This window comes from Triturus cristatus, chromosome 7 (assembly GCF_964204655.1).
Source record: "Triturus cristatus chromosome 7, aTriCri1.1, whole genome shotgun sequence".
NCBI lineage: Eukaryota > Metazoa > Chordata > Amphibia > Caudata > Salamandridae > Triturus > Triturus cristatus.
In genome coordinates, this window is record NC_140590.1 from 864,200,562 (window position 1) to 864,228,146 (window position 27,585).

General features: G+C 43.7%; 1 protein-coding gene across 2 annotated transcripts in view; it reads left to right on the plus strand.

Moving 5' to 3' along the window:
• HARS1 (histidyl-tRNA synthetase 1) overlaps positions 1–27,585 on the plus strand; it is a 201,791-nt gene that overhangs the window by 39,332 nt on the left and 134,874 nt on the right. Inside the window, exons 4-7 of one of the 2 annotated variants that reach the window (XM_085617800.1) lie at positions 1,899–1,994; positions 11,526–11,651; positions 26,235–26,342; positions 26,742–26,840. In XM_085617800.1, the coding sequence (XP_085473926.1) occupies positions 1,899–1,994; positions 11,526–11,651; positions 26,235–26,342; positions 26,742–26,840 (429 nt within the window). The remainder of the gene's footprint in view (positions 1–1,898; positions 1,995–11,525; positions 11,652–26,234; positions 26,343–26,741; positions 26,841–27,585) is intronic. The other variant, XM_085617801.1, reaches the window with a different exon arrangement.

Below are 27,585 nucleotides of genomic sequence, written 5' to 3' on the forward strand. Positions count from 1 at the left end.
ACAATATCAGGGGCACATCTCTTCAGAAATTGCAGTACAATCCCACGCTTAATACGATCCCCCAGGCCATTCACATTCCAACTGAGTATTTTGAGGCCCCTACCCCCCATCCCAGCATGTAAGGAGACCACCACCACCCGCGTGGAACCCGACCCGAACCACAGGAGCTTGCATCCTGACGCCTTGCAAAACCAAAAACAACAACAACCCCAACAACAAACCCCACCCACCCCCCACCCTGCACCCCTGCGTAAGCTCTAAAGTGCCCCCCAACTTGCAGTGTGCCTGTCGCCCCTTATAGAACTAGTCTACGGAAAGAACCCCAGAGGAGGAAAAAGCTCCCCTACTGCCCCCGCCACCCCCCCGGACTATCAACCTCCCGGAGGGATCGGAGTCGTGGTACTTAAGTCCTGGTTCAATGTTCGTCACCAGCACCATCTGCGCCACCAGAGCGTTCCACGCCAGGCCGCCCTTGGGGCAGAGTGTCCAGCCAGTCTCCGACCATGTCGGGTGCCTCAAAAAAGAAAGTTCGCTCTTCGAACACCACCCGCAACCTTGCAGGAAAGAGCATGGCATATTTTAGTCCCATCTCACGCAGTCTTCTCTTGACCGCCATGAAGCCTTGCCGCTGCTTTTGCACCATCTGAGTGAAGTCCGGATAAAAGCTTACAGTAGTGTTCTGGAATGGCAGCGGGCCGGCCATCCGCGATGCTTGTAGTATGGCATCTCGATCCCTGAAATTAAAGATCCGGGCGACAATCGGCCTTGGTGGGGCCCCCACCTTGGGCCTCCCGCCAGGAACTCTATGGGCCCGTTCGACGGTAAAGAACTTGCTAAGGCCTTTGGGTGCCAGATGGTTCACCACCAGGTCCTCAACGAACAGGTCCACCGACTGCTCCTCCGAATTTTCCGGGACCCCAATGATGCGCACGTTGTTGCGCCTAGCACGGCCTTCGAAGTCTTCCAACCGGCGGGCGAAGTGATCATTTGCTGCCCGGAGACTACGGACTTCCTGCTGGAGGCCGGAGACATCGCCCAGGAGGCCGGCAGTCTTGAGGTCCAAGGACTGAACCCGCTCATTAGTTTTGCCGAGGTCGGCCCGAACCAGGTTGACATCTATCGATATGGCATCTACTTTTTGTGCCAGGGTCTCAAATTTCTGCCCAATCGAGGACTTCATCCCTTCGATGGCCCCCATGATGTCCTGCAGGGTTAATTCTGTGGAGGGGGATGCCGCGTCCTTCGAGGCTTCCGACGTCGGGCCTGATTCGCCCGGGGACCCCCTCTGATGGGCATAGCGGTCCATGGTATTAGTCTGGGTGGAGGTGCCCCGCCTGGTGTTCTTGGGCTTCTGTTTTTCGGCGTCCGATCTGGTCGACATCGCAATCTGCCGTGTAGACAATCTCCTGGCCCGTACAGGGTAAATGGGCATGCAACCAGTGGCTGGCGCCGCGCACGCCCCGTCCCGGGCGCCCTGGAGACTGGAAGGCGAAATCGAAAGTGAAAGTGAAATCCCCTCCCCTCCGACGACTCTTCCCCGACCAGGCCGCTGTTGTTCAATTAGGGCACGGGCACAGTGCCAACGCAAGTCCCGGGCACCGTGCGGGGATTAGGCCCCAAACTTCCAGGCAGTATAACTTCGGTCTCCGGTGGGCGATTTCGACCCGGACAACAGTTCCCGCCTCAGCAGCAGATCCTCTCCAATAGTCCGGGCATCAAGTACAGGATAATAGACAGGATAGATGCCGGAGGGAGCGAGGGTCTCGGGAGCTCTAGGCTCACGCGGCCATCTTGATCACGCGCTAAGCTCCTCCCCCCAATCCACCCTTTTTGAGTTTGCAAGGTTCATAGATGCTTGTCTTGAATTGATTATATCTTCCCATGTTTGTTTACCAAAGGAGACACTAACTGGCAAGTATGGAGAAGACTCAAAACTTATCTACGATCTCAAGGACCAGGGTGGAGAGCTACTTTCTTTACGCTATGACTTGACTGTATCCTTTAACTGGTTGATATGTACATGCGTTCTGCTTCCACTTTATCACTTCATGCCTGTAATCCATATAATACCTGTAAATCAGAAATACAAATTTGGATGTTAAAAGTGCTTCCATTCAAGGTAAGGTCAATTTTATTTTTGAGTAATACCCCTTGATATTACACACCTCATGTATAATATCTTCTGCTTCTAAGCATAGTGATGACAGGTGTTACTGTTACCCTACTGAGTGACAAGAGAACGTTTCTCTAAAAATTCAAAAGGTTGTTACTTTTCCTAGTAATCAAAGGGGGCTTTGTTATCATGATTACTGTTTCCTTTTAGGGTTTCGTTCTTTCTCAACAGATAAACAAGTATTTTTCAGACCAGGTATGAATATAATTCATACCACTAAGACATGTGACAATTTACCAGTTTTTGTTCTTCATTTTTTTCTTTGGGGGATCTATTTAGGTTGCTCACGCTCTGTCTGAAGAATGAGTGGAGGCGAGATCACTAACTAGTGTTGGTAAAAATCCTTTCCCCAACTTTGGGTTTTTATTTGCTGGTCCACTCTCCACTTAGTGTGTGGAACACCTCTGAATCTTCATCTCACTACTGGTTGTCAAGGCTCATCACTACTGTGACTGCCTTTGTTATTCCATGTAGTCAGTGTCCTTTGTCGTCCCTCAGAGATGGGTCCAACATCCGTTGGTTACAACAAAGCCCACCCTATTACAGGTTGTGTATCTTTCTTTATTTCTGTCCGCTCTAGTTTTAAGAGTAAGCCTAGCAAAGAGGGTATGTTCCTGAACAGTGCCTCCACACTTCTCCTCTGAGGGTGTCTTTTCAGGACACAAACATGGTGACCTTCCATATCGGATTAAATTAACCCCGTACTTTATTTTTGTATCTTCCACCCACTTGGAACGACGTTTAGAGGCCACCCGAAGTTGTTTTAGCCACATTTTTTCCATTTTCGTTTGTTCCCACACTCACATCACCCCGGTAGAGGCCCCCATCTTTCTCAGGAGTTTTGTAGGCCACACTGGCACCCTGGGTGGAATTGGTGTGAGGAAGGGCCCTATGATGAAGCATGCCACTGTTGGGTCTTTGAGGACATTTTTCCTTTAATATAATTGACCAACACTCCTGAGCCATAAGTTCTAAATTCTGACAGTCTACTAGAAGTAGCATTATTATGATTAGGAGGACATACTGCTTGGTCGTTTTGCCCGCCTCATTCCCACTGGTAATTACTCTGGTTCGCATTGCAGTCCGTTGTCCTATTGGAGCAGACAGACTAACTTTATACAGCAGGAGTCTGTCTAGAGTGGGCAAAAAAAGTTAATTCAAGCATTCCTTTCATCACCTTTTTGTGCGTTTTAGGGTTGCATCCATTTGTTTGTAGAAGGTTACATTGGCAGGTGGAATTTATCTGAAATGTGCAGCAATTTACAATCTCTACAGTTTTCTTTGATAACTTTTTGGATCTCCATGCTGTTTGGAAATGATCAACCTTCACATTGAGCTGATGGTGCTTCTATCAGTTTTTATGCCCTATTATCTGGTACATGTGGAAAGAAATTATCTTTCTACTTGTTACATATGTGTTCTGTTTTACTGGCTTCAGGACCCCTCTTTTACTTTTCTGTTGCTTGCATTTTACGTGCATTGAAATAGATGTGTTGACATTCAACTGTTGATGGGTATATGTAGGTTTTGAATAATATCAGTTAAGATTGTGCCGAAGTTGTGTTGCTCTGAAAGAGACAATGCTCAGATGCCTATTGGTAACCTTCAATACTCTGATTCTCTCTTATCTTAGTAGATGTCACCATATCTCCCTCCCAGGAATACTTTAATCATGATCCTCCCCTTCATGCTTGAATTAGTACACAGCATTTGGGAGGGTCGACAAACTTTTCCTTTATGGATACTTCCCAAGTCAAGGGAGCGACTTTTTGGCAAAGGGAACGGTCTAGAAAAGAAAAAATACATTTGGAGTGGGGGGCAACAGGGTGCCTATGGTAGAGATGCACACAGCTCATAGGAAGTGAAGGGCTTAGGCTTGGAAGGAGAATGACGATTATCCAATTTTCATGCAGAGAGAATCTTGATTTCATTAAAGACATACGGAGGCTAACATTATGCAAATACCTTTATTTGCTGCCCAACATGCAGCCCTTTAAAGAATGTTAATACATCACAATAAGTAGAACTTTAACAGTAATAAGAGGACTGTGTACACTCTAATCTTCCTCTTAGGCTGCGATGACACAGGGATGAAACAGTAAATTCCAGTTTTTCTTAGAGGTTGTTATCTGAGAAAAAAATCAAAAACAAAAACTGTATAGTGAAAGGAAATAACTTCTTGATAAAGCTAAAGATTTGCAAGAACAATGTTACAAATAACAACAAAGATAAGTATACTTAAATAAACAAATATTCCCAAACCCCAAACCTCAGGGAGAGGCGGGTGGGATAATGTTAGCCTCCGTATGTCTTTAATGAAAACAAGATTCTCTCTGCATGAAAATTGGAGAATCGTCCTTTCATTACAAGACCAGAGGCTACCATTATGCATGTTTAAAGCCATGTAGAGCTACACTGCTAACATGCTCAATTGGTCTCAAATAGAATTTTGAGAAGGTGTCTGCATTAGACCAATCTGCAGCTTTAAGTATTTCAGGTAGGGATCCCCCAGCCAGAAATACTTTGCTAGCCATTGCTCCTCTCGAGGAGTGAGCACCGAATCTGGAAAGGTCAACACCAGCCTCAAACATAATCAGTCTCACCCATCTGGCAAGGGTGGCAGAAGAAACAGGTCTATAAGGACTGACATAAGAAAGGATAAGTTGATCGGAACCAGGAGGTCTAAACTCTTCAATTTTTCTGTCATAACATTTCATACAGTTCACAACACATAACTTCTCGCTGTCATGAAAAGAGGGATAGAAGATAGATTCAGACATAGGTGCCGATTACGATCCGGTAAAAACCGGGTACGAACCGTCGGTCGGAGCGTATTCTCCGTCCGACTCGTACCCGGTTGTAAAACATTACAAACATGGAATTACGATTCGCACGGAAACACCATTTCCGTACGAATCGTAAAAAACACCGACCGACGAAAATATGCATACGAATGTGATCCGGGAATGCTGCGACGTGACGTCGGGACGCTTCTAGGCAGCGTTTCACGACCCAGGAATTACGATTCGAACCGACAGCAGTCCGGACGGCAATATTTTCACGGCACCCAAAAAGTGCCGCAAATGCGAAGTACGGCGCGAAACGACCAGAGTAGGTGGCCCGGTAAGCGCCGTACCCGCCCCCCCAGCCCCCGCATGTACGCGCCGTACCCCCCCCAGCCCCCGCATGTACGCGCCATACCCCCCCAGCCTCCGCATGTACGTGTCGAACCCCCCGTGTATGTACACCCGAGTACGTGTCGAACCCCCCCCCGTGTATGTACACTAGAGTACGTGTCGAACCCCCCCGTGTATGTACACCCGAGTACGTGTCGAACCCCCCCGTGTATGTACACCCGAGTACGTTCGAGTCGTACCCCCACCCGTGTATGTACACCCGAGTACGTGTCGAACCCCCCCCGTGTATGTACACCCGAGTACGTGTCGAACCCCCCCGTGTATGTACACCCGAGTACGTGTCGAACCCCCCCGTGTATGTACACCCGAGTACGTTCGAGTCGTACCCCCACCCGTGTATGTACGGTGCGTACCCCCAGCGGGGGGGTTCGACACGTACTCTGGTGTACATACACGGGGGTTCGACACGTACTCGGGTGTACATACACGGGGGGTTCGACACGTACATGCGGAGGCTGGGGGGGGTACGGCGCGTACATGCGGGGGCTGGGGGGGGGTACGGCGCGTACATGCGGGGGCTGGGGGGGGTACGGCGCGTACATGCGGGGGCTGGGGGGGGTACGGCACGTACATGCGGAGGCTGGGGGGGTACGGCACGTACCGGGCACCTGTTTGGACGTCTCCATGGTTGTTATAGGAGTTCGGTGCGGACGGTCTTTTAACCATACGGTTGTACATTCGGACGCCCGGGACGGATCGTGATTCCCCGGTCGGACTTCGCTTTTCACGTTTGTACGGTAAATCGTACGAGGACGTGTCGGACACTTTTTCCGACCCGAGGACGTGTGGGGAATTATTCCCAATGCGATTCGTATGGTCTTTTTCCCATGCGAATCGTGATTGCCAGTTCGTACGGCACTTGTACGATTCGTACGGTAAAAAGACCGGATACGAGTCGCATGGGGAATTTTTTTACCGGATCGTGATCGGCACCATAGTCTTAGTTCAATATTTGGAAAAGAAGTGAACACCATTGGAGGAGTAGAACCTATTAGAAATTTCTAGAGCTTTGATATCAGAAACCCTACGAAAGGAGATAAGGCACAAAAGTGTTGTTAATTTCATAGAGATTTTTTTAAGAGAAAGTAAATCATTAACTGGCCAGGAAGTGAAGAGATTGAATATTAAGTTAACGTCTCAAAGAGATTCGTTGCGAGCCTTGGGAGGTCTCTTCAATCTGATACCTTTCATAACCCTTTTAATTAAGGGGTTGCTACCAATAGCAGGATTATTAAACAAGGCATGGCCTGAAGAGATTGCTGACCTGTAACAGTTTATGGTTCTATAACAAAGGCCTAATTCGCAAAGTTGAGCAAGGTAGTTAGCTATTTGTTCTTAAGAGCTATGTACAGGATCCAGACTCCTTTCCATGCACCAACAAGACCATTTTCTCCAGGCGCCCTTGTATCTTTTTCTGGTTACAGGTACCCATGAGTCTTCCAGAAGGCTTTTAGCTTCTCCTGAAAGGTCAGAATATCTTCCTGAACCCCTGAAATCCTCCAGACAAGAAGGTTCATCTTGCCCTCTAGAACCAGGGGATGTTCTTCTCCGTCCGGACCTAGGAGAAGCCCTAGAGAGGAAGGGATGAGGCGCGGAAAATCTATTGTTAGTTCCAAAATTCCTGGGAACCAAACCTGAGATTTCCAAAGGGGAGTTACTAAAATGATGGAGTAGTGCTCCAGTCTCACTTTCCAGAGGAGTCTCTGAATTATCGAGAAAGGGGGAAAGGCATAAACTCTGAACCCCTCCCAAGATTGGAGAAAGGCATCTACCCCTGATGCAAGTGGGTCCGGTCTCCAACTGAAATATCTCTGAACCTGATGAGTCAATCTGCTTGCGAAAAGATCTATTTGAATCGGACCCCACAAGCCTTGTATTAGAGCAAAAAGGGTTGGATTCAATTTCCAGTCGCTGGAATCGTGAAGGAAGCGGGAATTCCAATCTGCTCTTAAATTCTGAATCCCGGGAATGAATTCTGACCTGAGGGTAATCTTTTGGTCCAAACAAAAGTACCAAATCTGTTTGGCAATATCCGAGAGATTCTTTGATCACGCGGCACCTAGCCGATTTATATATGAAACCGCTGAAAAATTGTCTCGGCGGATTAGGATATTGAAGTTCTTTATAAGATCTCTGAAGCTCATAGAGCGTTCAAAGCTGCCAACATTTCCAGAGAATTTATGTGGAGGGATTGTTCTTCTAAGGACCATCTGCCCCCGGTCTCTAAGCTGTTTAGGCGAGCGCCCCAACCTCGATTTACTCGCATCCGATTCTAGAGTAAAGTCTAAGATGTTCCCGAAAATAGCTTTCCCGTTCCATGCCTGGAGGTTCTTCAACCACCAGAAAAGATCCTCTCGAGCGTCTTTCGATAGGGGAATTGAGTCCCCGTACCAGAGACCTTTTCTCAACCAATGAGCTTTCAATCTCTGAAGCCCTCTGTAGTGGAGAGGACCGGGAGAAATAGCCTGGATAGAAGAAGATAGTAGACCTAAAACTCTGGCTAGGTCTTTCAAGCGAATAAGGTCCTTTGATAAGATAAGAGAGACAAGTTTCTTTATCTTGATAACTTTTTTGTGAGGCAGGATTAGGTTGGTAAGGATTGTATTTACCTGAAAGCCCAGGAATTCCAGTTCTTGAGTGGGGACCATGAGAGATTTCTCTGAATTTATGATAAAGCCCAGAACCTGTAAGAGGTCTACGGTCATTTGGAGATCATTTAAAATCTCCGTTTTGTCTTGAGACATAATGAGGATATCGTCTAGGTATATAATCAGACAAACCCCTCTTTCCCTCAGATTACTGACCACTGGTCTGAGGATCTTGGTGAAACACCAAGGAGCTGAGGACAGTCCGAAGGGGAGACATTGGAACTGATAGAGAGTCCCTTTCCAAGTAAAGCGGAGGTATTTTTGAGAATCTACGTGCATAGGGATAGTAAAGTAGGCGTCTTTTAGATCCAATTTTACAAGCCAATCCTTGGCTTGTAAGATGTCCCTTAAGAGATGTATGCCTTCCATTTTGAAATGTCTGTAGGTTAGGAAGTTGTGTAAATATTTCAGGTTTATCGCGGGTCTCCAACCTTTCTCTTTCTTTTTGACCAGAAAGATATTGCTTAAGAACCCTTCTGTGATATTTGAAGAGGGAATCTTCAGGATGGCACCTTTGTCTGTGATTTGGCAAATCTCTAACTCTATCATCTTGGTATTTTCCGAGGCTAGAGATAATTCTCTTGGAATTCTTTTTTGGGATGGTTGTTGCCAGAAATCTATCTTGAACCCAACGATAGTTTCTAAGACCCAGGGATCTTGAGTAACCTTCACCCAATTGTGAGCAAACTGTTTTAGTCTTCCAGCCACATTCAAGGGGAAAGAAGGCATTCAACTTACCTTGCAAGGTTTGGTTAGCGGCTCTGGATCTGCCACGAGATCTTGCACCCCTTGTTCTCTGGGGGTAGAAGTTTGAATTATAGCGGAAGCCTCTTGAACGAAAGGAGCCCCTGTCATCTTGGGGATAGAATTGGGACCGATAATATCCACGGCTGACCGATTGTCCCCTTCTGTCAGCCCTTCCAAAAAGTGGACGTCCTCCGAAGACTGTGCGCATGCTAGATTGAGCTCTGCTAAAGGCGTTAAAGGTTGAAACGTAATTTCCCAATGATTTAACGAAATTGTCTCCAAAGAGGAGGCCTTTGGTATCACTCAAGTCTTCCTTAGTAGATAAGTCTGCAAGTTTAGGGTTCATTTTTAGAAGAACCGCTTTTTTGCGTTCAGCGATAAGGTTGGCATTAGCATTGCCTACGAAGCAGATTGCTCTTTGAGACCAGCCTCTAAGTAGTTCTAAGTTCACTGCAGTATTGTTGGTCCTGGCCTCTTCTGTCATGTCCAGGATCTTGGAAAGAGGTCCAAGTACGTCCAGCAATTTGTCCTGGCATTGTTTCAGGCATTTTTCGATCCCTTTTCTTGGGTCTCTTCCTGATTTAAACAGGAAGGTAATTAACTCTGGATCCAGATTGGGGGTCTTGCAGACTTTATCCTCCGAAGAGGGGCGAGGGCATTGATTGCGTAGTAAATTGCGAGTTTCCCTGTCTAAAGGTTTTTTAACTCTTTGAGACAAGTATTTCCCCACGTGGTCCTTAGGCCACCATTCAGTACTCCGGGGATGGCGAATAGAAGATGGGTTAAACATCTCTCCTCCAAGAGGGTCTTTAACAATGCAAAATGAAGTAGAGGGTTGTTCCAGATCCTCATCAAGATCCTCCAAGTTATCATGAGGGTCAAAAACAAATTCGTCAAAGTCTGAACTTTCAAAATCATGAAAATTATAGTGAGAAACTTGAGGATTGTCAGAATCATTTGTACCGTAAAGGTTACCCAAATCTGTCATGCCGCTATGGGCAACTCTTCTCTCAGTCCCAAGAGGATGGGATCTCTCTTTTGTGTTGCTAAGAACACCCAGATCTATTGTAGCGTGAGGGCTACCATATTCATTGGCATGAGCTAATGCTTCATTCATATGTTTCCTTTTTTGCGAAACTTTCTTATGTCTAGAGTTAGAGGGTGAATCGCCATCTGAAAGAGAGAAATAAATCTCTTCTACAGGGGAAGTCCTCTTTCTTTTGGATAGTGCAGCATTGACAGCTTCTTTGACAGAAGACTTAAGTTCTTGGCACAATTCTTTTTTTCAAAGCTTTCACACATTAGCTCCTTAGTTGGCTGTTGGGGAAGTAAAGGATCGGAATCCATTTAATAATGAGGATCTTGAATATATATATTTCTTAAAATGTATTAAAAAAGGTATAAAGACCTCTGTCACCTTTTTCACGAAGGTTTAAAATATTATAAGGGCCAGTAAGTGAATAAAGTTTTTTTACTCACGTTATCCGGTTAATTTCAAATAATATAAGATCTTTGTGAAGTTCCCTTTAAGGAATTATTGCCTGCGATGTTCAAAAAGGCCACCGGGTGGTGTAGCAGTCTCAATTAGGCTTAAAATAGAAGAAATAACCAGGACAAGGCTCCGACTCGACAGGCACAGTTACGCGATTGAATTCGTAATGATGGAAACCTGCCGAGTCGGAGTGGGAAGGACGCGTTGTCAGGGACACGCGTAGGTAAACAAAGCCACATTCTCACGTCCGGTTACTAGATGGTTGCTAGGAGACGCGAGAGTGGCAGGGGGCGTATTTTAAGGGGAGAAGCTTCCTGTATGTTTGGGAAGCGTCTTCCGCATACGGTGTGCTTCTACTTAAACGTGCATTACTTCTTGGAGACAGCCTCGATGGAAGGCGGTAAAAATTGGCTTCATGTATTAAAATAATGGCAGCGCGTAAAATCTGCGCGTGGGGGAAAGACTCGATCGGGTAGCGATCGAGATGGGAGATAAGAATAAGCCATTCCGGCCAGTAAATTGGGCAGGGAAAAGGCTATCTGAAAAAAAAGGGGTTAATGGTTAATTAACAAAGCAAAAGAAAGTCAAGTAAGGTATTACTATAAGCATGAGATCTATATAAATAGTTACCAAATAAATATAGTAGTATTGACAATAAATAAGTAACTGTCACAACAAAAGGGAGTACTTAGCTGTGTCAGGAGCAGCGAATAAAAGAGGAAGATTAGAGTGTATACAGTCCTGTTAGTACTGTTAAAGTTCTACTTATTGTGATGTATTAACATTCTTTAAAGGGCTGCATGTTGGGCAGCAAATAAAAGTATTTGCATAATGTTAGCCTCAGGTCTTGTAATGAAATCAGAGTAATTAACTTAATCAGTAAGCTTTTCCTCATGTGAAAAAGATGTAGAATTTGACAAGTTATCATGCGCTACATGTTCACTTGTATTCAGACAGTTCTCTCACTGCCTCACATTAATTACCCTGTTCATTTATCTGTTTTACAAGTTAACTGGGAATTGGAGCTGCAGGATATATGATGTAGCAAGGACCGACTAGTGCCAGCGGGCTAGATCCACCCTTCAATGCCAGACTGTACTACATGTTTTCCTTATGAAATGTGGAAGCAGTGTGCATAGCTATACATTTAGTTTTGTCCATGGCTGGCTTAGTGTTTGTACTGTTCTGTCTCTCTCTACTTAAAAAGGTAAATATTTTCCTACCCCAACCTTCAGGTGTTATTTCTTCCTTAACTTTTCCGTTCCCAGGTACCCTTTGCACGATACCTTGCTATGAATAAAATCACCAACATCAAACGTTACCACATTGCCAAAGTGTACCGAAGAGATAACCCTGCCATGACAAGGGGCCGCTACAGGGAATTCTACCAGTGTGTGAGTATTGAATGCAAAAAGAACAATTGTTGGACAGAATGCAGAACAATGTCATACATTCTCCCCAGTACAGAGATCTGGGCCTAAATCCATAGTTTTTTTGCTCACCCTGCCATTCTAGTTTGGACCCAGCCATATGCAACAGTCTTGACCCTGTGTCCAATGGGAACAGTCCAGCCTGAACTGCCAGGCCAGGCCCTCCCTGGACTAGAAACAAGCATCCTAGGATCTGTTTCGGGCTTTCAGCCCTCATCAGTCAGGATAGCTTGTGTTTTCTGGATTTAACCCACGTCCCTTGACTGGGGGTGAATGTATGATTTATTCAGCATTCCGTCCATCATTTGTTTGTGTAGCACAGTGTGTGAGTATCAGCATTTTCATGTCTCTGGGTTAGTCACTTTATCCGACAGAATAGTCTAGGCATAATTTCTGACACTTTTTTTGCTTCTCCAGAAATTAGTTTTAGTAATAGATAGCAAAGATATTGTGAATGTTTTCTTGGACACAGTGCTGACGCTATGTGGTTTAGGAGATGCATCTCACAGATTTACACTTCCTTCATATCTGGGATCAAGGCACTGTTTCTGCCTTGTGTATAATATGTTACCTATATTGTGACTCATATCTGCTTCTTGGACATTCTGTTCTTTTATGGTATATGTAATGCAGTGCAAAACCAAAGGAAATGATGGACGGAATGTTGAACATTGCAAGCACTCACCCCCAGTCAACTGATCTGGGTTTAATCCATCACCATGTTTGTTCGCCATAAGTTGGCAGGGTATGCTCAGACGTGAGTCCCTTGCTCACTTTGCCACTGGATTCGAGCAAGCCTGGCTGAAGACGGCTGAAATGCCAGAAACCGGTCCTAGGAAGCTTGTTTCCGGTCCAGGGAAGACATGGCTTGGCAGTTCGGGCTGGACTGTTCCCATGAGGCACAGGGTCAGACTGATTTGCATATGGCCATGTCTGAACTGGGGTGGCAGAGTGGGCTAAAGAACGGTGATGGATTAAACCCAGATCAGTTGACTGGGGGTGAGTGCTTGCAATGTTCAACACTCCGTCCATCATTTCCTTTGGTTTTTGCTTTGTTCGCCATCATTTCCTTTGGTTTTTGCTTTGTTCGCCATAAGTTGGCAGGGTATGCTCAGACGTGAGTCCCTTGCTCACTTTGCCACTGGATTCAAGCAAGCCTGGCTGAAGACGGCTGAAATGCCAGAAACCGGTCCTAGGAAGCTTGTTTCCGGTCCAGGGAAGACATGGCTTGGCAGTTCGGGCTGGACTGTTCCCATGAGGCACAGGGTCAGACTGATTTGCATATGGCCATGTCTGAACTGGGGTGGCAGAGTGGGCTAAAGAACGGTGATGGATTAAACCCAGATCAGTTGACTGGGGGTGAGTGCTTGCAATGTTCAACACTCCGTCCATCATTTCCTTTGGTTTTTGCTTTGTTCGCCATAAGTTGGCAGGGTATGCTCAGACGTGAGTCCCTTGCTCACTTTGCCACTGGATTCAAGCAAGCCTGGCTGAAGACGGCTGAAATGCCAGAAACCGGTCCTAGGAAGCTTGTTTCCGGTCCAGGGAAGACATGGCTTGGCAGTTCGGGCTGGACTGTTCCCATGAGGCACAGGGTCAGACTGATTTGCATATGGCCATGTCTGAACTGGGGTGGCTGAGTGGGCTAAAGAACGGTGATGGATTAAACCCAGATCAGTTGACTGGGGGTGAGTGCTTGCAATGTTCAACACTCCGTCCATCATTTCCTTTGGTTTTTGCTTTGTTCGCCATAAGTTGGCACGGTATGCTCAGACGTGAGTCCCTTGCTCACTTTGCCACTGGATTCAAGCAAGCCTGGCTGAAGACGGCTGAAATGCCAGAAACCGGTCCTTGGAAGCGTGTTTCCGGTCCAGGGAAGACATGGCTTGGCAGTTCGGGCTGGACTGTTCCCATGAGGCACAGGGTCAGACTGATTTGCATATGGCCATGTCTGAACTGGGGTGGCAGAGTGGGCTAAAGAACGGTGATGGATTAAACCCAGATCAGTTGACTGGGGGTGAGTGCTTGCAATGTTCAACACTCCGTCCATCATTTCCTTTGGTTTTTGATATGTAATGCAGTGTAAACATTCTACAAAAACCCTGGTCTTACAGTTGTCATACTTAAACATATTGGCAGGATTAATTTAATCTTTTGTTTTCTATTGTGCTGTAAGGTTATATTAATCATAGGAATTTATGGGATGAGATGTTGCCTATTGGCTAAATAGCTATCCATGGGACCTTTTCTCCAGCATTGAATAGTTCATATAGTAACAAATTCAAATCATTTTCTTTAGTTGAGCAGGTAATCTTTAGTAGTAAATGATGAGAGTCAGAGATGCGCTCATAAGGTCTGGTCTACAGACACCTTTTAGGTGTTTGATGTAGAAAGACCTCATGTGGACAATACCAAAACTTACAGTGGGCTTAGAGTAAGCCTATTGCTTACCATTGGTTGGCTTTCTTGCCTCTCACCTTTGCGTCCTTCTTATTTGATGGCTTTCTTTCCTCCTCTTCTTTTTGTCTCTTGCCTGGAGAATAGCTTCCTTACCATTCCTGTGATTAGATGACTCGCGCTCACATTCAGGGAACTACTTTTTTCTTTTTCTTTGAGCACTCAGTGAGTGCCTGTGTTTTCTGGCACTTAACATTGTGCTGGTTGCACACCTTCAAGTCACTACCCACAAGCTCTTTGTTTTCCCCAAAACCTGCCAGCTTACCTGTAAGAACACAGTAACAAGGATATGTGCCTCTGAATGACTAAACAGCAGATTTTAATGTTTGTTTTTGTTTTATCTACTGAATTCCATATATAGCATGAATGTGAAAGCCTTGGGGCACACAGACTTTTATAGCACAGGAAAAGGGAAAAACTGCTGCACTCACTCAAATGCTGTTTGAAGCAGAAGGTGTATTTAGCATGGCTGTAAAAGATGGTCTCTTTTCCTTGAAGGCCCATAAATATTCTCCCTGGGCTACTGCAAAGACTGAAAGGCTGGAGAATGTTTTAGCTCCATGTCCTGTGGAAAGTAAGTTACTCCTTGGTAAGCATTTTTGTTTGGATTCTGACGCTTTCTTTTTCTTCTTAAATTATGTTCACAGTTTCCTACGTGAAACTATTTGGAAAACAAAGCAGACCCTTTATAAAGTTTGAAAATATTGAATTTAATGTACAGTTTTGTAATATTTTAGCACGCGTTCACTTTTCCATGAGTATTTTAAATATATATATATTTTTTAAATAAAATGCTATGCAAATGATCACAGCATAGCCAATAGCTTAGTACTCGCTTTATAAAAGTAGGAACTATTGGCTTTACAATGCTTGATTTATTTATTAAGCTCCTAGCCCTGTGAGCTTACAAGAGACATTGAAACACTGAGTTCCGGGAAAACTCCACCAACTGCTGCGTGGCAGAGTTTTTTCTTGTGAGTGGCTCACCAATGTTAAGTTGGCAAGCAGAAGCGAGAGAGAATTGACGACCCCAAATGTGATTGTCGGCTACTAGAACAACACCCGATGAGATGTTCTCAACTCAGGTGGTCGCGACTGTTCGTGGTGAGAAAGCTGCCTCAAGAGTAGAAAACCTATTTGTGCTGCAGTAAAGAAGAAGCGCCCTCTGATATGCCGCGTGGTGCCGTTCACACTGATTTTGCAGCTCTGAACAAGCTCCCAGCTCTAAAATTCTGCATGATCAGCATGACGTACTGATTTCTGCCCGCTTGCGGAACTCCGCTTTTTATGTAACTCCTCTGGAATTCCTCCCACCCCTACTTCTGAATGCCCTTGTCACACCTGGCATGGGCTCTCCTCTTCATTACGCTTTCAATTCTGAAGTTCTCTTCAAACTTTATGTACCCAAACCATCTTGTACCTTATCTATATTTAGCTTCTTCCAGTGTCCTGAAATATCTCAACCCTGGAGGTCAGGTTGTGCTAATATCCTCACCTTCAAATAAGCCCACAAGTTTCAATCTTTTCATAGGGTAAGTGCCATAGTTCACTGTATAGGTCACCTACCATGAATCTTAAGGACATTTCGCCAAAGAGACAAAGCACTTTAATGTAACCTGTTCTAACTGACTGTTTTTTATCTACCTCCATTGCTCATCAATAACTTTGTGTTTAATACTCCACTTTTGTATTTTGTTCATTTATAAAGTTCCTACAGCCTCTGATGCAGAGCTTCTTGTTGAAATGCTATAATACTCATCATAAATGCAAGTGGGTATCTGCTGCTTTACTTCCCGTTTAACATTCTCCAGCATTTTAGGTCTCTTCTCGCAAAAGACTTCTTGTGGGCTGTCCCAAAAAGCTACAGTGGGTTTAGAGATTACCCATTGTTTCAATTGGTTAGCTTTAAAATCACCTGATCGTAGCCTCTTTATCGTGTTTTTGATGGGGTGGCCATTGTCATTCCACTGTACTGCTTTAGGGAACTACTTTGTTTGTAGCACGCCTAGTTGTAGATACACATGTTCTGCATAGTCCTGCCATCTAATGTTGGGCGTGGACATGTGCAACTTGTTTTGCTTTGAAGAAGTCTTTCGAATCACGGGGTACAGTGACTCCTTCTATGACTGGTAATGTGCATCGGCATTGGCTACATTGTTATTGTTTTCCTTTCACCGTCAGGTTTGTTAGCGTATCGTTTGAGCTCTGGGTCGACGCCTGGTGGCACTCATTATTGTACTCTTTTGGCTCATCTGTTGCAGGGATTCTGCACATATACAGAACTATGCGCAGGAAACCAGGACCTCAGTGTGTAGTGGTGTACCAAAATACCCACCTCGGTGCCCAGAACCCCGATCCGACTAGCTATAGTGTCTCATTCGTTCTCCGTGCTACAGCGAAGCTACCAATGATTAGACGTCCTAGAACAGGATACTCCCTCCCTCTCAGGATATGTGGGAACAAGAACACTCTTTCGTTCAAACTCTCCTACTTGTCCACAACATGAGTAAATAGAGTCAAGGAATAGTTTAAAATGTTTATTTTAACTAACATGCTCTATAATGCAGTACACTAGCCAATACTAGCAGCAATATGCATAAGGTCAGACAAATCAGCATTGTTACAATTCCATATAGAACACAAGGGGAAATCATATTATAATGATGGTGGAAACAGGACTATAGCGCCTTGTCACCCTCCCCGTGCTAGAAGCTAGTTTATTATAATTATAGAAGACCTCCAGGCTTTGTCAGGGGGACCCCATACCTCCGAGTTCAGATGCAGGAATTTACATCACCGGACGAGCCCAGCTCTTCTATCCTGGAAAACGTTTCTCCAAGTGTCCTAACATACATGCAAGGCAATATTAAAAGCACCAGATTTCCAGGTTTGCAGCTGTGTTATATGTTATGGCTAGGGACGTGAGACTGACCAAAGCAAATCAACAGAGCTCATTGTTTTTCGACCTTGAACACACTGTACAGACGAAGAGCAGAGTGTTCAACTAAATATGTGAAATGCAGACAGTTCTCATGTGAAAGCGAGCAAGCAAAGTGTTTACGAGAAATGTGGCATGTAGTAACGTGAGCAAAAGCGGCAAAAAGGTGGCCAAGCATATACTAACCTATGCTAACTTAGCAATGTCTGCAGGTGTCTCCATATCCTCACTACACCCTCCCCTTGGTCAGTCCATCGGACAGTGGTCTTAAAGAGAACACAGCTTTCAAACAAAGTCTGAGCAAGAATTAAGAGCATGTGTATCAATGGTACATCAGATTTGCGGGGAAAAAAATAATAAAAAAATTGTTTGTGTCAAAAAAAGGGGCACACAAAAAAATAAAAAATAAATCCAGGAAGAACAAGGTGGCTTATTCAATCCAGTAAGGTGTACGAACAGTATGTTGCAATAGCCTCCAAGAGGAAGTCATTGTTATCATCAGAAAAAAGTGATGCCATACAATCAAGCAGAGTGATTGAACATATATGTTCCTTAACAATGGGCACTTCCAGCACCATCAAAGGACAACTTGCGTGATACTCGATATAACTCCGTTGTAGGAAATCTTGTGCCGCTGCACAGATATCCCTTTCAGCCAGAACTCCCAGCGCTGCTGCGCTGGCCATAGTTCCAACACCGGAACATTCTTGCTCATGGGCCACTAAGGGACTCGTTAGCAGTTCAAAGTCAGGTGGAGGAAATGCCGTATTGGAGAGGCAAAGATCCAATGCCCATTGAAAGGAGCAATCTAAGCAGTTGAAGACAGGTTGCACGCAAGTGTAATAGGCAAAGCGAAAAGATAATCCATAAGCCACGCTCAGTGTGGCCAGTGGCAGAGTACCGTAGCATTCAAGCATACATCTACAGAGTATCTGCAGCCGGTGTTGGCCGTGCAGGACCACAGGAAGAGCATTCATTTCGTAGCAGGCAAAGTAACAGCAAAATCCCAGTGGCTAAGGCAAGTAACAGTGGCAAGCCACTGAAGACGCTCGAAAAAATATAATGGATACCTGCTGGTATCACACCAAATATAGTTTGGAAAGAGGTCACAAGGCCAAAGCCCACAGCTTTTTAAAAAATGGGCAATGCCTGTAGTGTTAGAAGCATTGAAGATAGTGTGAATCAATGCACCAAAATGTAGTTGGAAGTTAATATTAAGAAACGGTTGCACCTCTGTACGGGTGTTAGCCATGTGAAGGACGAATGTTTCATGGGCAGATGTGAGTGAAACTTCTTTTTGGGATAACAATGCTCTTATTCTGCTCAACTTGTTGAAGTCTGCCTTCAAGGTCGGAATGGAAGGCCAAATCGAGTTATCGAGCCTCCCGTGTGGGGGTGGGAAAAGCACATTTTTACAGCAAACCACACGCTGTGAAACCGTTACAATGTAAGCGATGTCGGCTAACATGCCGCAACATTCTTCATTATTCAAAAGCAAATAACTACCGTTTGCAAGCAGAGTGAAAGTGGGTGTAATAGTTGGCACAGGTATGCCTTTTAGAACACTTGCAAGATTCGGGGCCGTAAGGTAACAGGCGCCATGCAACTGGATGTTCTTACAAACAAGAGAATGACCTATTGTGGTATCACATGATTCCCCAGTTAGGTATACTTCTTTTTCATCCGGTAGGCATCTGTATGAGAATAGTAATGACCAAACTTCGTGTAGAAATGCACTACCTAAGGGTTCGAAGCGGCCTAGTGGATAGTGTTTCATGCATGAGGTAAATTTAAACAAGGAAAAAGTTATCACCCCATGGATGAGCCAGACAGCCGAGTCTGTTTCTGCCACAGACAATGGTAACGGATCTAACTTTTCAATATGCAAAAGATAATACGTAGCATCTTTCATGGACATAAACTGCTGTTTTGTTGTCAAGTTAAAGGGCAAAAATAACGATGAGGCGTTCAAGTAATCCTATGGAACTTCACCATTTTTAGAGTCTCTAAAGTCCACACAAATTGCAAAACTGAACGCAATTGATTCTGACCATGATACAAAACAGAAACATCCTCTTGTACAATGTCAACAACAGATGAAACAATATTGTCCAATGTGTAAATGCGGGAAGAAAGTGTGTTAATACTATTATCAACAACAGCAAGCACTTTTTCAAGATTAGCCTGATCAATTGCCCTTAAACGTTAGGCTGCTTCAATTTGGGATAGCTTCCAGATTTCATTGTAAGTTGCATAAATAAATCTTTTTGATCTTGGACCCACAGGTCCTTTTCTAAAATCTGGCAAATCAATGTCACCGTATAATAACGGCAAATGTTGTTTCACTGAAGCTAGAGTCGAGTTTTGCAACCATTTTGACATAACTTGCCAATGGAATATGTAGTAACTGAATGGGAGTTAGCAAAACGAGGATCAGCAGGCCTATCCTCTGTGTAACCAGGAGCCTTGTCATGGCAACGAAGGTAGCAAGCATCCACACTAATTTGCCAAACTAACCAACCTAAGGGGTACAAACTAGAAAAGTTAAAGGTGTCATTGTTAAAAAGTGATTGTAATTCAGCCATGGAATAATTAGTACAATTGCCCCAGTTCTGATACGCAGCTAGAGCAGGAATAGCAGGGGCATTCATTTGCTTATAAGTTGCCAATCCAAAATAAGTTGTTTGATAAATCGATTCATTTAAAAATAGAATCTGTGATGGGATGAGGCACGTGCGGTGTAACGCTTCTGTGCCTTGCACTTGCCAGGATTTGGAACCTCAAACTGATTTAAGATCAATTGTGGATTTCCACAGATCATAGCCACCCACTGACTATTTATCAATAAAGGAGTTAGAATATAATAATTTAGTGTGGGTGAGCATTACTTTAGAATTAGATGAAGCATTCAATTTAAAATAGAATGACCCAGGGTTTGATTTATCAAAATCTGTAAAATGTGAACTTTTTCAAAAACGTTTTAGAGCTGCCTTCCAAAGGAGCTGTGCAATGTTCCCATTGTGTAATTAAAAACCTTTCTAAATGTGTTAGATTATTTAGATAATGATGACCATAGTGCTGAAAGCAAAACAAATCCGCATAATTTGCAGTATTCAAATACAAATCTTCAGCATCAAAGGCAGCATAGTATTTCAAGTCTGAAAACGAGGATTGTACGGCTTGTACGTCCCAATCATCAGACCGTATGTTATTTTTCACTACATCACCCATTGAAGCACATTTGGCACATTAGTTATCTCTGTAGGGCCATGGATTTGAAAATCTACAGGATCCCAAACTATGCCGTCTATAACTGGTCAGGCAGTGATGTTGACAAAAGTCTGGTCTCTTTTTCTTTATGTGAGAAGAAGAGTGCAGAGCCAAAGTTCCATCTACCAGTTTAACAGCAAAGCATTCAGGAAGGTAGTGACCATTGATTAAAAGGAAAAAGAATGTCACAAAGCCAATGGACATGAACAAAAAAGCTGTGACGAGCCCCAACCAGATATATGTCCAAGGCGGAACCAAATAAGTTTGTTTAAACCAGGTGACAAAAATAGAAAATTTGGAAGGAGCCTTTGATGATGTGGAAAGTGAGTCAAAGGAAAAACGTGATTCATTAATGGGCAAAGGTTGCAAACCAGGTAATGACACGGTAGTGGGATAAGGTTATTCAGTTTCTTCATTATGAGTGGAAGCAGGCGGGAGCAGCAAAGGTTTGTTAACAGAGTCTGGCTCAATGGTGGTGTCATCCTGCGTGTTGTTAGTAGTGGGTAAGCCTGGATCTCTCGATACAGTTGTTGTAGAGACCGCTGGTGTGATGCTATTCAGGATTGGCCAGATGTTGCAGCTTTACATTGTCCACTGAGATGTATCTGTTGTCTTTTCGACCAGGAAGCGGTGGTAAAATAATTGTATGAGTACCCCTCACTCCAAGCACTGGGACAGGTGCACTATAAGAGGGGCCAAACTCTTTTTTGTTCTCCACCTTGTCTCGGACCAGGTCTTCGATTTTGGGTAGCCAGCCGACTACCGGAATCTGCAGCGCAGCATCAGTGGGTGAGTGTAAATGTTCCTTTGCAAGACTGTCACGGGTCTCTTGTAGTTTCTGTAACACAGTAGAATGATTATCTACGTCAAAGGATGCGGCTGATGCCGCAATGTCTACACCATCAAGGTCTGGCACAAACATTTTCACGCCGAAGAGTATTTCGTATCGGGTCCGCCCACCCAGAGATCTTCTAGGGAGATTATTTAGTGCACGCTGTACGCTATACAAATGGGCGAACCAGTTCTTGCCAGTCCCTATGACCCTAGCTGTCAAGGAGTGCTTTAAGTCACGGTTCATTCGCTCCACAACCAAATTGCCCTCAGGCCTGTATGGAGATGAAAATTTTACCTGCACCCCCAAAGACCGCATGGTATCCTTGTACGCCTTAGAGACGAACGCTGGACCCTGGTCTGAGTGGAAGGTGCTACATGCAAAAATTCCCACAAAGACACGCAAATCCCTGATGACCGTTCAGGCGTCAGTACTGTGTTGTGGCCAAACCCATAGAAAGCGTGTGCACGAATCAACTGCAACTAAGATAAACTTATAAGCAGTATCTGAAGAAAAAGAACCGCAGTGATCTAAATAAACACAACCGAAAGATTTATTAGAAATGCATAGCTGTGCTTGTGGTGGGCGCGCTGCCGTAGACGGCTTAATCTGCTAACAAATGTCACATGAAAGTACGTAATTACGGGTTTGTTTATATAAGCCGTGCCACCAGTAACGCTGCTGCAAGATAGAAACAGTCGAAGACACCCCAGCATGCGCCGAGGCTATGCGTTCGTGTGCGGCTGTTATCAGTGAAGGTCTGCGGTCCGCGTTGGGAATCAACCTGTCACCAACGTTGTTATTCTCACGTATGGAACATTATCGGGACTTAAATGATCAGAGTATTTCGAAGGGAAACCCTGCGGGTAATTATCGCCCCTTTCTGTAGCAGCTATTGCTGCCAAAATGTCATTATCTTATTCATGGATCTTGTAACTGCTGCAACTGAACACGTGACTACTACTGATTTGGCAGCTTCATCTGCCAAACTGTTGCCAACTGCGTGTTCTCCTACGTACCAAGAGTATGAATTACCTGTGTGAGAGGCCGTCGGTCTTTAAGATCTGCGACTCGAACCCAAAGCATTTTATGTTTAATTGCGCTGCCTTTAGAATCCCGATAGTAATTTTGAGACCAAAAGAATAAGTTGTCATTGAAAGACTGAACACAGTAATATGAATCGCTTACAATTAAAGTAGTCACATTTGGATCTGCAAACTCCAGAGCCAGTACCAAAGGGCACATTTCCGCTAATTGGGCTGTACAGTCTCCTAGTGCCTGTGTATGGACAACATTGGACTCGAATTCCCTGTTCACTGTGGTACCTACCGCTATAGCACAGGCCGCCGAGTAAGAATGCTTCGACCCGGTTGCCGGCTGCGCCGAACCGTCCGTGTAAATGATACATTGGTACTGCTCAAGGGGGCGCATTGACAGAGGAGGAAGATGAACAAATTCATACTGCAAGAACTCCTGTGTTCGCAATGACGACTCAAAAATAAACGGGACATCTGAAGAGGTCAAAGATGTGGCCCATTGTATTCAACGGGGATGCAAAGCCTTAGCGTTTGGTACACTTGCCTTTGCCACCGCTTCCAAAACTGGACATGGTGTTACAACCAAAATCCTTTTCCCTTGTGCCAGTGCCCGTTCCTTTAGGATCGCCGTCTGGACAGCTGTCAACTTTTTCAATGGAGGAAAACCGCAATTCAGCTGAAGTGTACAAATGTGACTTGAAAGCAATAGGTACTGTTTCAACTTCATAAAACGTCAAGTAAGTGAAACCCACATGACCTGGGACGTTTCGTATCACCAGGTTCATATGGTTATCACGAGTCAACAAGAATTTTGATTCAATAAGACCGGACTGCAAAGATTGCAGTATAGTAGAATGTTCCGGAAGCCAGCAGGCTTTTGAAAAAGTAGGTTTTATCAAAGCATACAAAGGCTTGATATGCTGGACATAATCGGGAATATAGCAAAGACTAATTTTTTCAGTGTAGTCGGAGGGCGGAAACGTGCACATTTTTCCAAGAAGTGAGGCGCCAACCCTCTTCCTTCATTGTTGAGCTAGTAGTCCAACGTTGGGCGCCATGTTGCAGGGATTCTGCACATATACACAACATGAGTTAATAGAGTCAAGGAATAGTTTAAAATGTTTATTTTAACTAACGGTCTTCTATAATAAACTAGCTTCTAGCACGGGGAGGCTATAGTCCTGTTTCCACCATCATTATAATATGAGTTCCCCTTTTGTTCTTTATGGAATTGTAACAATGCTGATTTGTTTGACCTTATGCATATTGCTGCTAGTATTGGCTAGTGTACTGCATTATAGAGTACGTTAGTTAAAATAAACACTTTAAACTATTCCTTGACTCTATTTACTCATGTTGTGGACAAGTACGAGAGTTTGAACGAACGAGTGTTCTTATTCCCACGTATCCTGAGAGGGAAGGAGTAGCCTGTTCTAGGATGTCTAATCATTGGTAGCTTTGCGGTAGCACGGAGAACGAATGAGACACTATAGCTAGTCTTATCGGGGTTCTGGCACTGAGGTGGGTATTTTGGTACACCACTACACACTGAGGTCCTGGTTTCCTGCGCATAGTTCTGTATATGTGCAGAATCCCTGCAACACATCCAGTCCTGTTTGTTTCTTTTTCGTTTAGTACTCCATGAGAGTGCATGAGTTTTCCAGTGTCACCCCCCCCCCTCACCCCCGCGGCTCCTTGTCGCTCTCTCACTCATATGCTGTTTTCCTACCCATTATTCCATTTCCCACCTGGTTTATGTTGATTTGATCTCCTTTTCCTCCACCCAATCCCCTTTGCTTTCCCCCACACACTCCTCCATTCCTCCTCCACGCTTTAACACCTTTTTTTTATTTTTCACATCTTGGATGGTTAAATAAAAAAACATTTTAAATGGTGTCTGCGTCATTCAGTAGGTGAGATCATGGATGGTGACGCTGATGTGCATAGATCATCATCCATTTGTGCATCTATTAAATGACCCGAGCGTTAGTAGTATTATGAAGCATACATGTGCCTCTGCATGATGCTTAGTTTCCACTTGTGCTGTGTAGAGCATCTCAAGAAAGCATTGGCAAAGTCAATTAGTCCCAAAAATTAGACCTGTTGGCATTGCCAATGCTTCTTATCAAAGATTGCCATTGTGTTTTTCTTGTTAAATCAGCAGTTCCATGTTTTTCAAGGTTTTCTTCTCACTTGTTCTTACTAGACTGACTACAGAGCAAGCATTAGCATATGATTTGAAATTCATTGTTTCAAGCCATATCATAAGGTTACTGCTGCCATAATCTTTTACTGAAGGAGTTAAGTATAAATTAAAAATGGATGTTTTAAATCAGCTGTTCAAAACCTTTCTTTGACCATTGTTTACATGTGTCTAAGCATCCCTCTGAGCACAGCATTTTTTTTGGGTACAGAAAATAGTTCTGATAAGTAGCAGTAAGTTAACATGTATTCTTTCTCTTAACTGTGGTCTATAGTCTTTTATGCGTTGACTTTTTACGTCAATTCCCAAATCATATTTGGTACAGACCATTTCGTGTTTCCATTCTGCTTGTCTTGCTTAAATGGAGTAACTATGACTCTTCAGTAGAAATAAGTAGCGTATAATGTGCACAACGTAGCTGCTGCTGGTAAGAAAATATAAAAAGTATGGTGTAAAAATGTTATAGGTTAGCATATTTGATTTTTTTAAAAGTTTGTTAAATTAATAAATTGCATCTATATTTTAAAATGTTAGGGATTATTAGATAATGTCAGATGCCTGATAACGTTTTTGCATATCTAGCTAAGTTTATAAAACATTAATACCATTTGTTTTTTTAATTGCATAACTTGTATAACTTCACCTCCTGTTGGCATTCCTCACCTTCTGTCTCCCCCCTCCCTCTTCGACCCCCAAAGCTTATTAAGCTTGTTTTTCAGTTGTGCACACAGTAGTACTCCATTACATGGTAGAAAGTCATCACCCCGCGCTTTCTAATGTCTCTTCTGTCCTCTTGTGCAGTTTATCAGATCTTTTGGCTTAAAACTCCTGATCAAAGCTAAAGATACTTAAGTTTTGGTCTCACATGACATTGACTTTCATGCTCAATATCAGGACTTGTGTAACTGCATGATGGAGGTTAAGTAATGGATGAGACATAACTCTTTTAAACTACACATAGACAAAACGGATATTCTCTTGATTTCAGCCAGTAACTCTCCACTCTTTTGCCTTACGTTTGGCCACCCGAGTTAGGTTGCTAAGTGTGCAATTTGGGCGACCTCTTTGATCGAAATCTTTCGCCCTCAAGCCACGTTATTAACTCCTCTGCAAAATCTTGACTTTTTTCCCCCTCGTCAACTAGTGATCCAGGCCACAATTCTATGGTGGTTAGATTGTTCTAATTTGCTTTTCCTTGGTTCTTTTGCTTTTATTCTGCTTCACCTCAAGTTTATCCAAAATTCAGCCCTGCAGCTTCCTAAGTGTGCTTCCACCTCCTTTGCTTTGAGAAAACTGCATTGGTTACCCATCATCATTCAAGTTACTTTTAAGGCTATGTGTATAGTTTCTAGCAATTCCCCAAGAATGGCTCTATATACCAGCAGACAGTTTTATTATTATCATTCTGCTTGACTGCTGCTTTCTGCTCTAATGCACACCTTGTAAAGATACCAAGGTTTTGCTTCTCTCAGGCAGGAGGGTGTGCTTTCTCAGCGATAGCAACCAAAATCTGTGACTCTCGTCTAGCTCATTACGACCATTTACCCCCAATCCCCTTCAGCAAAATATTTTATTTGTAACTTAATCTCCTTGACTTACTTGGTACTCCGAAATCTGCGTAATCCTTCAGTGCCAGGGAACCTTCTAGGTAGCAGTGCTCTGTACATGTATATTTACATTACCCTACATCTCAACATTCTTTGCCACCCACAATGGAGGCTTGTAGGTTGGCCCTGTATGTTCTGCATTTTCTGACTTTTATGCTTCTTATCTGCTGAGAAATGATTCTGATATTCTAATTGTGTTTCAGGATTTTGACATTGCGGGCCAATACGATGCTATGATCCCTGATGCGGAGTGTCTGAAGATTGTACACGAGATCTTGAGTGAGTTGCAGCTGGGAGACTTCCTGATTAAGGTAGGACCCTCAATCAACACCTCCTACAAAGTTTTTAATTCAGAGTTTACTGGTAAGATTACAGAGGTATTTTCTTTTGGAAATTCAAGAGAGTAACAGTTGTACTCCACTGTTGCCACTATTGAATATCTGGAATTGATAGTATGACAAACCTATCCATTGGCTCTTTTTGCTAGAACTGAACAAAGTTGCCCAGCTTTACCTACGCCACTTGGTAATTTTTGTTTTTAACTTTGCCAGCTCATCAAGTTGTGACAAGGCCACAAACTTCACAACTTTGTGAATTTGTGATCCTCATCGAATCCCCCTGGTAGGGGTGGCTCTCTGTGGCCTGTGTGTAGTGAATTTGAAACTGTTAAAAGACTGTAACATGCCTTAAGACATATCTTTCTTTTGTAGGTGAATGACAGGCGTATATTGGATGGAATGTTTGCAGTTTGTGGCGTCCCAGACAACAAATTCCGAACAATATGCTCATCTGTTGACAAACTGGACAAGGTAGCATTTCTATATTTGCTTTTTTTTTTTGCATAGTGCTTGATGAGTGACTTAACCAGCATGTGTCCTTTAGGGCACATATCGTATTAGCTGCTTTGATAATTCTGCTTTAAACCTCCTGGTGTTCCATATAACTGGGAACCTAGTTTTACTCTAGAGTTAGGTGCTTTTTTATCGTTCTTTGTGTCCTGAAACTCTGATGTGTGATTTGCTGTGATCTAGGAATTGTGAATTTGGCTAGCAATGCCAAGTATTTTGAGCTGTCTTTGGATTTACTCCATTTCTATTGTCCCCATTTTCAAGGAGTAGGATTGAGATATCGCTTCAATTTGAGGGGCCAAGTTCAGTAAGAGATAGCTTTTTCCCCTATGTTTTTCAACACTTTAGCAGGATTGTGAACTGGGTTGGCCATAGAATTTGGAAAAAACATTTGATCCATGATGATCAGTCATTGAACGAGACACATAAAACTATGTGAGTCCAATTTAACTAACTGACCAGGACGCTTGCATGATTCCACTGACTGAATGATTTTTTTTTCTCGTGACACCCAGGTTGTTCCTCGCCTTGAGGCGATGTGAGAAATTGCATATTATAGAAGAGATTAAAGATGTACTTCATAAGATATATGCAAAAATATGTGTTGTGCATATACCCAAAATGCAGTAGTATAAAAAAAATATATTTCACTGGCCTTTTCGTCTATGATATTACCAGAATGCCTCTATGGCGTTATTAGACCATA